The sequence below is a fragment of the Bombyx mandarina genome, chromosome 21 (genome assembly GCF_030267445.1).
Source record: "Bombyx mandarina strain Sakado chromosome 21, ASM3026744v2".
NCBI classification, from domain to species: Eukaryota; Metazoa; Arthropoda; class Insecta; order Lepidoptera; family Bombycidae; genus Bombyx; species Bombyx mandarina.
The window spans coordinates 389,295-403,666 of record NC_143227.1 but is presented as its reverse complement, the minus strand read 5'-3'; the positions used below and the strand labels follow the sequence as shown (position 1 = coordinate 403,666).

The following is a 14,372-nucleotide window of genomic DNA, read 5'->3' as shown; positions in this document are numbered from 1 at the left end:
AACACAGACAGTGTCTTTTGTAATACGTGTATTGCAGTGTATTCTGTATCTGTGTTTGTAATTGATGTTAATATAATTGCCTGAACATTAATAGTTTTTCTTGACACCCATCACATTGTACATATTTCTATGCTTCCAAACTTTTGAAGGTTTATTCGTTAATTTATATTATAGTCATATACGCTTTTTAAGATTCTAGCTGGTTACGAATTAGAGAGAGTTTTTCATTCGCGCGTCACATTATTTTTGATAATTTTTACTGAATTAATTCTAAAAACCGATAAACGCTGATTCAAATGAAATAAGAAACATAAAATACAGTCTGCCATTGTATTTTATTTATAAAAGGTTTGGTTTACAAGAAAGGCGTGTTATTGTTATGAATCAACTATACTATAAGCTCAAAAATCGTATGTGCACTCCATTTCTTAATTTTAGAAACGGTTTATACACAGCTAACAAATAAAACTGTGGCATTTAGCCACTGAGTGTCTCATAACAAAAATACTTCATGTAAGTAAATTAATGCTTCATTATTTAATATATGGGTTGCGTTATTAAGCAACAAAAGGCTACTGTGAAAACTTATTTTTTATAACCATGATTTCGATGAAAAGCACAATATGATTTAACCAAAATTGCAAGAGCTCCAGCAGACCGACTTGACTACATTCTAGTCACGTGTTCCCGGTAACTTCCAGGGTTGAGAATGTAAGTTCATACAATAGGTATTGTTGTGTATGAACTCAATTAACAATTGTAGTAGTGGTGTTGTGGAAAAAATTAAGAGAGGCAAGAAATCGCTTCGGTGAGAGATCGTGCTCTTCAGACACTTGTGGTCTTTTGCATTTGCTATAGATAGATACGTTTAAAGTTTATTCTAAAAGTCTGCATGTCGTTTTTTATGTATTGTTTAGGTGGGTGGACGAGCTCATGGCCTACCTGATGTTAAGCGGCTACTGGAGCCCATAGACATCTACATTGTAAATGCCGACTAAACTCTAAGCCTTGAGATTTGAGTTCTAAAGTCTCCGTTTTTACAGTACAACGGCTGCCCCATGCTTCAAAACGAAACGTATTACTGCTTCACGGCAGAAATAGGCAGAGCGGCGGTACATACCCGTGCGGACTCACAAGACATCCTACCACTAGTAAAAAAAAATCGGTTGTCTGTAAAGTCGGCTTACTGACGATAGGTGAAGGTGACAACGTAATAAGAAAATACTGATGGAATGGTTTCATTTTTCAAAAGAGAATTTTAATTTTATTTGTTTGATAGATATTTTGTATGGACAATTGACACCACATTCACTTTTCACTGAACTTCATACTTGACGAAAACATGTAAATGTATAGTAGCTGCGGATGCATCGCTCACTCAAGTAGGAGAGATGCCGAACCTGCCGAACGCGGAGGCCGATTGTGCCTCTTTGTCGCTCGTAGCGCGCTCTCGCTTACACTTCAAGCCTTAAATGGAACGCCTCAGAGCGAGGTAACGCCACATGAGTCATGTTTTTTCGTGCGTGCAGCCGGCTCCATCGAATTGTAAGACGTTGTCACGTCAATAACCAGTAAAGTTGATAGCGAAATAACAATTTTATATTATATTTATACAATAAATAGCATGTGCCGTAGTTACACTGACATATTCGTTTGGCGCCATCAACAATATAATCGAGCTTTCTGAGCAATTCTATTCTATAAAGCACAGAGGCAGCCCTATTCTAAGCCACAGTAATACTTCAGAGCTTGGACCTCGGACCAAAACTCTCATTTAGTTTTATAGACAGCTCCAGAACTTGCCGGGAAAAGTTGACCGTCATCCCGTTACAGCTGTAATATGGGCGTTCAGAGTTCGTTGGTCGTGGATTTCAATAGAAGAGTAACAGATAAATAATGACCAGTGTGTCCTTTTTATTTATTTATTGCTTAGATGGTTGGACGAGCCCACAGCGCACCTGGTTTTAAGTGGTTACTGGAGCCCATAGACATCTACAACGTAGTTGCGCTACCCACCTTGAGATATAAGTTCTAAGGTCTCAAGTATAGTTACAACGGCTGCCCCACCCTTCAAACCGAAACGCATTACTGCTTCACGGCTGAAATAGGCAGGGTGGTGGGACCTACCCGCGCGGACTCACAAGAGGTCCTACCACCAGTAAAAGTTCATCTAACTAGCTATAACACTCTTGTCCCCGTACTATAAAATCAAGCTAGTAAGTTTAGTTAAGGTGCTAATATTTCAAATCACTGTGAAAGTGTTTAGTAGCATAACTTTTAGGGACCTCCTTTGGCAATTTCTAAAATTCCTAAGAAGTTAGGGCAGGCAGCCAGCCATACAATTCAATAATCATAATATTATGGTTTAGGTAATGTTACGTTTTCACTTAGTTCAAAAAGGGAACCCTAATGAACTCTTAATTAATGATTGTGTAATTTATAATTTTAAAAATGGACATAAACCCAAAAAATAAGTGTTATGACAAGAATGATAATAGTATGTTCTTTTAATTATTACTATTAAATTATATATTAGGACTCCCAAACTTGTTCTTTTTAAGTATTCACTCCATTGTTTTTTTTAGTTAGATATAATTTGATAAAGATAAGATAAATAAATAAACAATTGTTCTTTAATAAAAAAAAGTGTGTGTGTCCGCTCCGACGCACGACTGGAGTTTACTGGATATAAAAAATTAAACGAAACAATACGAGAAATAGTTCTATATTACGACAACACGATACACTACAGATTATTAACAAATTAACGAGACACAAAACAAACGACTAACAAATATATGAAAATACAATAATGAGAGAAACGCGCGATCAGTACGAGGCTTTGTGGCGGACTGCCGGCGCAGCAGCCCGGCGCGCATTTCGTGTGACATGCGCATAACGCATTTCGTGTGACATGCTAGTACGATTTTGGTCCCCATAATTTTCATACCCCGGGCCTATATATGTAAATCGATTCTAAAGGAGTAAACTCCAATAGGGTGATGATTAAACCTATTTTTTTTTAAATGTTAACTTCGATATCATTTATTTTCTTTATAACATACTGGCATACACAGTTGTGCAAGTTATAATGACAAAATGAATTTAATAGGAATAATCCCTTTGCCGAGGGAAGGGAAATGGCCGATTCAGTGTGAAAATGTTCGCAGTCAACGTCTGCCATGGAAACTTTCTCGTAACACCTGGGCGACACGCACTGGCTTCCAAATGTGCGGCAATGCTCCAAAGTTTAGCAGTCAAATTCCATGTTTAAAGTTTTATAGTTTAATGCACAGATATTTCTTTCTGTGTTCTCTGAAAAAAACATCTAGAAACAACAAGACAACCGTCTCATAGCTGCTATTAAATTTGTGATATACTTCAATCTGTCTTTTTGTAAATGTGTAATAAATTGTTAATAAATAAATCAATTTTTGAGACGTAGTACCCGTTTCTGATAACGTAAAAAAACGATTTACCTCTGCTCAGGTAACAGGCTAAGTTTAGCATTAAGACAAAGCAAGTATCGTTACTGAACGCTAAACATCAGTTTGAGCCTTAGTCAATAGTCATAACATCTGTTCAACCACTCACAGCGGCTGATTGCTTTGAAAACTACTAGTACGATATTTTTTATTTCATTGTAACTGTGTTTGCTTTTTTATAATAATTAAACTGAGAGAAATGGTTTTTAAATTATTTAACCGGCGATAATATACAAATTTTGAAACAGTATAATATTATTGATAATAACATAAAAATGTGCTTAGAAAAAACAGTAATTCTTCAAGTTTGTACCTTTAAACGCTAGGTCATCATATATTCATTTATTATAAGTAGCCTAGCTCAAAATAATATTAGCTCGAATAGAAACGCGACGTTTTACGAGCACAGTGTGCTGTGTACCGCAACAAACTTGTGTTGCGGGAGACGTGACCGGCATCCAGACCGCGTCACGCCGCGGCGCCGGTAAATACGACTTTACATCAGCGGCGCCCAACTACGAGCGATGTTCTCTTGTTTTTTTTTTACCTCACTCATTATGTTTATAAATGTCTTCATTAGATGGAATTTAGGTGATTTTTTTTTTGGAACGAAGTTCCTTACGGGACGATGCGGAGGGGTACCCCAACCGGCAAAAAACGTCCGTAACGTAAGATTTTTATTAGTAATGCAAACAGTGTACGACTTAACTTTGTAATAACGTACAAAAAACAACATTTTTATTATATATTTTTTATAAATCATTGTGAATAAAATAAAGTTGATAACTTTGTAAAGTAGGTTTTTTTATCAATAAAAAAATCATAATAAGAAATGTATACCCGAATAATAATTTTTTTATACCTCGAATAGAACTTAAAATTAATATTTTTATAATAAAGAACTTCGTTCCTATCCAGTGTCCCACGACACCACACATCTTTTTTTTATTGCTTTGTTGTATGGACGAGCTCACAGTCCACCTGGTGTTAAGTGGTTACCGGAGCCAATAGCCATCTTCAACGTAAATGCGCCATTCACCTTGAGATATAAGTTCTTTTTTTTTTTTCCTACCTGTGCTGATAGCCTTGAGAGGCTATTTCAGCTTCACCCTAACGTGTGTAGGTGAGCTCACGAGGCTCAAACCGGAGAGTTGCTAACACTGACCCTAGCAAGAGCAGTGCTTCGCAGAATCTACCACCGGATCGGAAACGCGACCCACTGAGAAGATCCGGCGAGAAACTCAGTGGGCTGTGTCTAGGGGTTAATTCGCTCGTCGAGCCCTTCGTCGCAAGCGACGGGTTCGACGAGGACGGTGACCGGTGCTTGTGGTGCCTAAAAGCACCGTTAATGGATCGGGAGGATCCGTAATGACGTGCTTTGGGCGACGTCGACTGTTTACCATTCGGTCTACAGGATCGGGTATGTAGTTTCCAGCGGCCACGACAAGAGGGTTCTCATGTCGCATAAGTTCTAAGGTCTCAGTATAGCTACAAAGGCTGCCCCACCCTTCAAACCGAAACGCATTACTGTTTCACGGCAGAAATAGGCAGAGCGATGGTACCTACCCGTGCGGACTCACAAGTGGTCCGGCCACTAGTAATTTTGAAATACTTTGTGGAATAAACGATTTTTTATTTGTGTATCTACTGATTTATTCTATGACTTTCTTACCACTATTTGTGGAATAGAAATATTGAAATTGTTGTTATCAATATGAATCATGCACCGTTGAGTAAGTTATCAATTTATATTCGTGGTTTAGTTTGATTATAGCTAGGAGTGGTTTAGTTATATAAACATTTTTTATAAGTGTATATTATTTATTTATCTTTGATGTTTATTACAAAATTATAATGTTGTATTTCCTTTAAAATAACTGCGATCATTTTGAAGTTGTCAATCGACTTGCGGGTATTAAAATCCCGTAGGCAGGTAGCAGCTTATACGACTTCCGGGAAGGCGACAAGAAACAACATCATGCATTGAGATGAAACCCGCAAATTTAATTAGTTTGCGTAAATACTGAATCGTTGATTAGTAGTCAGAAAATAGCACCGTAACACGGGGAAAGTGAAGGTACATATTAAAACAACTAAAGAACAAGCTGATTTGCGAAATTTTCAGTAGATTAGTTTGGCTAGTAGAAATAGAGAGTTCTATTATTATTATTATTTATTTATATTTATTTAAAATCTTATTAATTAAATAATATTTTTTTTAAAAATATTAAAATCCAATTTAAAAAAAACACTATATGAAAATAGATTGCCGCTGATTGCGGTGTCTACGACACAAACTACCAGTGTTTAGGACTCCAGAGTGAGAAACCTCCTCACAATGCGTGCAGTATCGAGGATAACTGCTTTCTGTATTAGGCCCTTAACCCAGCTGGATAACGAAATTATTATTATTATTTAAAGCGATTAACAAAACATGTGAGTTATAATGAGTGAAACACAATCACCATTCGCAATGAATATCATCTAATAATCACGAAACTGACGAATTCGATTGAGATATACTGACATCATCTATCTTGTGTTGATGGCGCCCCGACTATTGTCGTAACCTCAAAAATTTTACAAAGTTTTAAGCCAATTTAAAAGCATTACCGAATGTACAGTCTACCAACAAAATAAACGGATTAATTTTTATTAATATGTTTTAATATGTTTGTATTATTGATGCTCTATACTGTGACTAAAGCGGACTATTTGTTAATCGAATTCAGCTTAGAAAAGGATTAAATCTATTTCTATCTAAATATTAATTGATCTATTTTGTATCCAAGTATTTCAGGATTTTAAAATTAGACGTGTAATGTACTGTGCGGGTTTTTTTAGAAGAAAAAGTACATTATAACTAGTGTAAATTAGGAGGAGGAATTATTCGAGATGATACCGGCATCTCGTTTTTACCATCGCACCGCCCGCCACCGGAGTAGAGTTCATCCATACTACCTGGAGCCACTGCGGTCATCCACAGTGCATTTCCAGAGATCTTTTTTGCGACATACCATCCGGCTATGGAATGAGCTCCCCTCCACGGTGTTTCCCGAGCGCTATGACATGTTCTTCTTCAAACGAGGCTTGTGGAGAGTATTAAGCGGTAGGCAGCGGCTTGGCTCTGCCCCTGGCATTGCTGAAGTCCATGGGCGACGGTAACCAGTCACCATCAGGTGGGCAGTATGCTCGTCTGCCTACAAGGGCAAAAAATAGAGTCTCCAAAGATTTCCATTGAAGTGAGGAGGCGGAGAAGAGGGTGAAATATGGAGCTTAGAACAACTTTTTACTGGTGGTAGGACCTCTTGTGAGTCCGTGCGGATAGGTACCACCGCCCTGCTTATTTCTGCCGTGAAGCAGTAATGCGTTTCGGTTTGAAGGGTGGGGTAGCCGTTGTAACTATACTGAGATTTTAGAACTTGTATCTCAAGGTGGGTGGCGCGTCTACGTTGTAGATGTCTATGGGCTCCAGTAACCACTTAAAATCAGGTGGGCTGTGAGCTCGTCCAACCATCTACGCAATAAAAAAAAATAAAAAAAAAAAGATTAGCTCAGAGCCAGCTTGTTGAGTGCATTGTACGTATAATAAATTGATGAATTTATTAAAACTAATTTATTTCTTCACCTGAAAGTTGAAACTGTTTGTTTAAAATAATATGAAGTTTGTTAAATAGAATATCTAAAATGATGGGAATAATGTTTTTTTATTGGTTTTGTAGGCAGACGAGTGTACGGCTCACCCGATGGTGAGTGGTTACCGTCGCCCATGGACTTCAGAAATGCCAGGGGCAGAGCCAGGCCGCTGCCTACCGCTAAAACTAATGAAGTATTTGACATTAAACGGTAAGTGTTCATGGTATGCGACTCACATAAATTAAAATAAATAAATATCTTTCTTGTATAATAGTAAAAGCTCGAAGTGGTTAAGCCGTTTTTCATGTTTAAATCAGTTCTGAAGTAAAATTTTCTAATAATTTCGCAGTGCAACGTGCTTTAATAGTTGTCGAACAAGTTGTAAAGTCCGAACAGGTGTGGTCAACTGTTGGGCGCGACAACTCTAGCGAGCGTGGCCCATTTCAGAAGACATAAGCGAAAATAATTCTTACAAATAAAAATTGGATTATATTTATTCGGAATAAGAATACTAAATTAGTTCCTTTGACCTAATAAGCCTCATTGAAGTGTGACGAAAATTAGTGGTGTTACTCTAAACGCTGGGCATTCTCACGCCTCTATTAAGTTAAATTAGATATCAATGTAAGAATGTACAGCTGTGCATTATGAAAACAATTCACAGCTCATTTGGAGACTCACAATGCAAAGAACGATAGACAGCAATATGTTAGTATATATGAACTCTTTTATATAGTCTTGTTACCTTGAAAGATTTATTTCAGAAAAGATTCAACAAAAATTTTCAAAACACAGTTCTATCAAAGTTAAGAAAAACTTAAGAAAGACTTCTATACAGAAAAAAAAAAATACTGTGAATAATGTAATGTTTTTGTACCACAAGGCAATTTGGTCTGAGCCGTCCCAGCGGGCAGCACGACTGGACTTAGTTAAGATTGTTTAGATTAATCCTGTCGCGTTGCCGCTTGGGATGCTTCCATCTGATTATTGACTGCAGATTCAGGACGATAACCGTCTCATGGCTGTTTGTATCGAGGGTAGAGTTAGCGTCACCGTTGGTGTGGAGTCATCACGGGAAACTAGTTCTCTAAGTTTAAAACTAACCATGTGTCACGTGCTTCGAAATTGGCAGCAATTTAAAAAAAAATATATTGCTTAGATGGGTGGGCGAGCTCACAGTCCACCTGGTGTTAAGTGGTTAGTGGAGCCCATAGATATCTACAACGTAAATGCTCCACCCACCTTGAGATATAAGTTCTAAGGTCTCAGTATAGTTACAACGGCTGTACCGCCCTTCGAACCGAAACGCATTACTGCTTCACGGCGGAAATAGGCAAGGCGGTGGTACCTACCCGTTCAGACTCACAAGACGTCCTACCACCAGTAAAATGATAACAGTGTACAGTTATAGTTGAAATATATGTTCCATTAAACATGTTTAGTGTGTATTCAAACAACAGCGCAACAAATTAGTACTACGAAATTGCTACGGCGTAGTATCGTAGCTTAAGCGTAGACAAGCCGTAACTACCCACCAGACTATTAAGACGGGTCCTCTTCACATCAATTGTCTCCAGTCGTGTTTTAATTGTCGTTCAAGTTTCCATGTTCGAGCATAGCTGGTGTTGTGTCTAGTTTAGTAATGCGGATGTTTGGTTAGTTTATGTGAATTAACTAATTATGTTTGCAGTCAGTCTTTGATATCAGCTCCACAATTAGAGGCTGAATTGAAAACATTTCCAAAAATAATAGGCAGTTGAAATTGTTATTTAAAAAATAGCTATATTAAAAAATATATTTTCGTAGGTCGATGAGTAAAGAGAGTGACGGCTTACCTAGTCTACAGCGGTTGTCGGAGCCTACGGTCATCTTGAGACATACGTAGATACAGAAATGATTCATGACTCAAACATGCTTCGTGGTGATGCCTACCAGACGGTCTCACTTATATTATGCTCTACCACTAGGTTTTTTATTTTATTTTTTATTGATGGGTGGACGAGCTCACAGCACAGGTGTTAAGTGTTAACGGAGTCCATAGACATCTACAACGTAAATGCCGCCATCCACCTTGAGATATGAGTTGTAAGATCTCAGTATAATTACAACAGTTGCCCCATCATTCAAACTGAAACGCATAACTGCTTCACGGTAAAAATAGGCAGGGTGGTAGTATCTACCCGTGTGGACTCACAAGAGGCCCTACCATGAGTAAAAGGTCTTTATTTATGACTTAGGCGAGTCAACGACCTCACAGTCCACCTGATTGTAGCTGGTTACCCTAGCCTATCGTCATCAACAACGTAAATGCATGAATTCTAAGTCTCAGTTCTATAATACAACGGCTGCCTTGCCCTTCAAAACGCAACGCATTACTGTTTTGCGGCAGCGTACACAGGGTGGTACCTTCCCGAGCGGGCTTACAGAAACGCTACCAACGGTCAAGCTCCTCACTTGTTAATAACTTCTTTTCGTTTTGGCTTCGTGAACACATTATACCTCTCTATATGATTTTGAGTTTTTTTTTATTATTAACAATGCTGCGTCGTCTCGCTGCCAAGCTTGGGTGTCGGTCTGTAAGGAATGAAATGGCCTCGTACTTGCAGCCCCACCAGCTGGGCTTCGGGACTGCTCTTGGGTGTGAGGCCGCCATTCATGCTACCCGTGCATTTGCTATGAGCAGGGAGAACTGTAACAGTGCAATTGTAAAGCTTGATATAAGGAATGCTTTTAATAGCTTAGAGAGAGATATAATTTTAAATGAAATCAAGGAGAAGATTCCGGCTTTATACCCATTCTTGTATCAGTGTTACAGCTCTTCCAGCAAGTTGTTCTTTATGGAATCTTCCATTGACTCGGAGGTAGGTGCACAGCAGGGCGATCCTCTTGGCCCATTAATTTTTAGTCTTGCTATCCACAGCATTATAAAGACCGTCAAGTCACCTTTAAACCTATGGTATTTGGATGACGGCACAATAGGTGGTCCCCCAGATTCCGTGCTAGACGACATCAGACTTTTGTTTCCGAAGTTGCGAGATGTCGGCTTGGAGGTTAATACTGGGAAATGTGAGGTATACTTTTCTACTGAAGTATCAGCAAGCGTAGTTAAAGATTTTCAGGAGTTGGTTCCAGGTATCAAAGTTTTGACTAAAAGTAATTTCATTTTGCTTGGTTCTCCAATATTTCAGGATGGAGTACCAAGTTCTCTGGAAATAAAAAGGCAGTTATTGTCGTCATTGCGCGGCAACCTATTGAGCTTATCATCTCACGTGGCTCTCGTCTTGCTTCGTTGTTGCTTTTCGATGCCTCGTTTGACGTATTTGGTGAGAACTTGTCCAACGTGGCTCTTCACTCAAGATGTAGCCCAGCTTGATGCTTTGTTGAGGGATACACTGGAGACTATTTTAAACGTAAGCTTGGATGACAGACAATGGTGCCAGGCTGTTTTGCCAATACGTCATGGCGGCCTGGGGGTGCGACAAATGGAGTGTACTGGGCTCGCTGCTTTCCTGGCTTCGTGTTATGGGGTTGTAGACTTTGTTGCTAAGTTACTGGGTACGAATGGTGATGGATCTACGATTCCGTTTGCGAGCGAGGCTTTGGCGGCTTGGGGCCTTTTATGTCCGAATGAGGCGCTCCCGGTGAACAGGAGCTCGCAGAGGTGTTGGGATGATGTGCTGTGCAAGCTGACTTTGTCAACTTTGCTGGGAGACGCCACTGGAGTTGAATTAGCGCGCCTGAAAGCGGTCTCCTGTCCGGAATCTGGTGCTTGGTTGCAAGCATTGCCTTCACCACAGCTGGGGACACTTCTTGATAATAATTCATTGAGAGTGGCCACAGCTTTGAGACTCGGTTGCAGCATTTGCGAGCCCCATCGATGTGTCTGTGGTAGTATGGTGGATGCCGCCGGACTGCATGGACTGAGTTGTGTTAGATCGGCTGGCCGCTTCCCGAGACACCATGCACTTAATGATATTATTCGACGTGCTTTGGTCACCGCAAATATCCCGTGCGTGTTGGAACCACCAGGCCTCAGCAGGTCGGATGGTAAGAGGCCGGATGGTTTGAATCTGATTCCTTGGGAGAAGGGACGCTGCTTGTTATGGGACGCAACCTGTATCTGTACGTACGCGGCGTGTCATTTATCTGGGACCCGACAATGTGCGGGCTTTGCTGCTGAGGCGTCGGCTAAAACGAAGCATGCCAAGTACGATGCTCTGAAATCTACATACCTGTTTGTTCCAGTGGCAGTGGAAACGACGGGTGTGTGGAGTTCGGAGGCCAAAAAGTTTATTGCCGCAATTGGCCACCGCCTCAGAGGGCAAGGCCACGATCCTCGGTCTGGGTCGTACCTGGTTCAGAGATTATCCATTGCCATACAGCGTGGCAATGCTGCTAGCGTAATGGGTACTTTCGGGCCGGGTGCGATCCAGAGTGGCTTGTTTGACTAGCCGATGCCTACGCGCGCATTGCTGTTAGCGTGGACCTTTATGTTACTTATGACGACGCTTGCAGCTGAAAGTAAGTATTGTACTTTTTGACGAAGCATGTTGCTGATAACTTTATTTCTGTAATCTGACGAAGCATGTTGCGGATAATAACATGTACTTTTAGGTTAGGAATTGTGTTCTTTTTTTTATAATAAATTGTTAGTAAGACTTACACCTATGTTAGTAGTTACATTTACATCACAATGAATGACTGTCGTAACATCCCATGGGAATTATTATGTAGTTAATTTATTAAAAAGATGTATTCGGTGGTTAAGATTAACATAACCCAATTATTAAAAATTATTAACAAAAACAATACCTGTTTACTTAGTTTTATGAAGAAAATATAAAATATGTTAATTTTTTTTCATATTTCAATCAAATGTTTTAAAACTACTAAGAGACAAAATGTGTTTCTTTGAATTCGTAGGTGAAACAGGCAAAACATTCGAATGAAATTCACTATAGTGGATTGTATCCATATACTTATTCAACACAATTTCTATTGAAATCACAATATTATTTTTCTCAAAAAAAAAATCCAAATTATTATCATATTGTCAGAAACAAATTATTTTTCATGTTAAATTCCTGGTAGACGGCAGGTTTATTAACAAGAAAAAAACCTAGGTAGCATTATGAACCTTTGAACAGAGGCTCTTCATAAGGTTTTTTCCACGTAACTTAAAAAGAACAGAACTCAATTAATGGAAGTCCGGCTAACACGGAGAAGGCTCTATATCACTTTGGGCAATTTAAACGTCCACTCACCTACACGCCGGAATAAATTCAACAAAGTGTCAAACAAGCGGGTAACTTTCGCACCTGGGCTAGCCGTCTCACTGAGGTGAGGGAGGGTTAAGATACAGGCGGTTTAACCAGATGTTATCGGCCACTAGTTCAGAAAAGTTCACAAAAGAGATAGAAAAAGTTCACTAGTTAAGGATAAAAACAAAAAAAAAAATATAATTTCATTATTTTTTTCACCCAATTTTCAATTTATCTCAATACTTCATCATCAGAAAATAGTTTACATATACTCTTAAATTATTATACTCTCGCTAAATATATTTAAAAAACTACGTTTTGTGATTATTTTGTACGCTCATAGATTTTGAGTATGTTCAGCTAGGTTACAACACTAGTTACTTATCTTTGTCACAAAGTAGCAGTCTTGAAAGGTGGGATATCCATTATATCATACAACTAGCGACCCGTCCTCGCTTCGCTTCGGAAACATTAAAACACACATGAAACCAAAAAAATTAAATAATAAAAATTTAAAAAAAAGTAGCCTATGTTCATCAGGGACAATGTCGGCTTCTAATGGAAAAATAATTTTTCAAATCGGTCCAGTAGTTTCGGAGCCTATTCGAAACAAACAAACAAACAAATCTTTCCTCTTTATAATATTAGTATAGATATAGATAGAGACTTAGATCTCATATTTCAAGTTAAGCGGCGGCATTCACTTAGTGGTGTATATTACTACCTGTCACCACTTAACACCAGAAGGCTCGCGAGCTCATTCCCTCGTAGCATTAAAAAAATCCACTGGTACAAAAGCTAAGAAGATGCATTGGTAGGATAAATCATAATAGACACGTTTGAGTCCGTCACGATAAATGATTAGTCCAATTTAATTGTGTGAACAGTTTTTAACAAAGAAAATGACACCTTAAAAACTGGATTTCACGTGCGTAGCTGGAAGAGCCCCTCGAGGCTAGCAGCGATTAGACAGAGAGAAAAAAAGGTTTGAAGGGTGGAGCAACTTTTGTACTGTAAATTGAGATTGAGAGCATTCGCGTTGATGATGTCCATGGGCTCCGGTAATCACTTAAGACCAGGTGGTTCACGAATTTGTCGAGCCAAGCAGGTAAAGATGGGTAAGGTAAAGATGGTAATAATGACTCTTTATTGTATATTGTTGGTATATTTAAGTCATAATTTTACTATGGACAATCAAACAGACGCAACATTTTATTCCAACGTTCTACGCTTGAATTATGTTGTGAGTAGCAGAAACACATAGAAGACAAGAGTACTCCGAAGGAATTTCAATAGAAAATTTCTTAAAAAAACACATTAAATCCGATCTCGAATCGAGCCTGGACTCCGTCATTTAACGGAATAGTCAAGTAATAAATAGAGTCCAGTTATTAGACCAACGAAGCGATGAAATTAGTATCGTCAAATTTTAAGTAATGTATAGTGTTAGTGGACATCTCTACGCAAAATAAACCAAGACAGGGACAATATCTCAATATTTTTGTAAATCTAATGTTGCTGAATCACAGCTTCTTTTTCTTATATACTGACGACCAAAATCGAAAATGGCAAAATCGCAAAGTCTCTAACGTCATGAAAATGAGACTCGTCCGAACCTTAGTTTTCTCAATCTTTCTCTACGGGGCAGAGTCCTGGACAATTAGGGCATCCGAGCGCAAGAAAATAAACGCATTTGAAATGTGGTGCAGACGAATGCTCCGAATTCCGTGGACGGCCAAGAGGACAAATAAATCTATCCTGGATCAGCTTCGCATCCGAGTCAGGCTCTCTACAATCTGTTACCAGAGGATCCTCAGCTACTTTGGTCATATTGCCCGCCGACAGTCAGATAACTTGGACAAAGTGATTGTGATGGGCAAAGTAGAAGGAAAGAGACCCCGCGGCCGATTACCTAGCCGTTGGTGTGATCAAGTAACCGCTCTAACTGGGTTGCCAGTCGCAACCGCCATTCGAGCAGCTGAGGACCGGA

General features: G+C 39.1%; 1 protein-coding gene across 1 annotated transcript; it reads left to right on the top strand.

Annotated features, from left to right (window-relative positions):
• Window positions 1-9,658: 9,658 nt before the first annotated feature.
• On the top strand, window positions 9,659-11,642 carry LOC149500414 (uncharacterized). Its single transcript, XM_089736279.1, has one exon. It carries the CDS (start codon window positions 9,659-9,661, stop codon window positions 11,570-11,572), a length of 1,914 nt encoding a protein of 637 aa, XP_089592405.1. The 3' UTR covers window positions 11,573-11,642.
• Window positions 11,643-14,372: the final 2,730 nt, after the last annotated feature.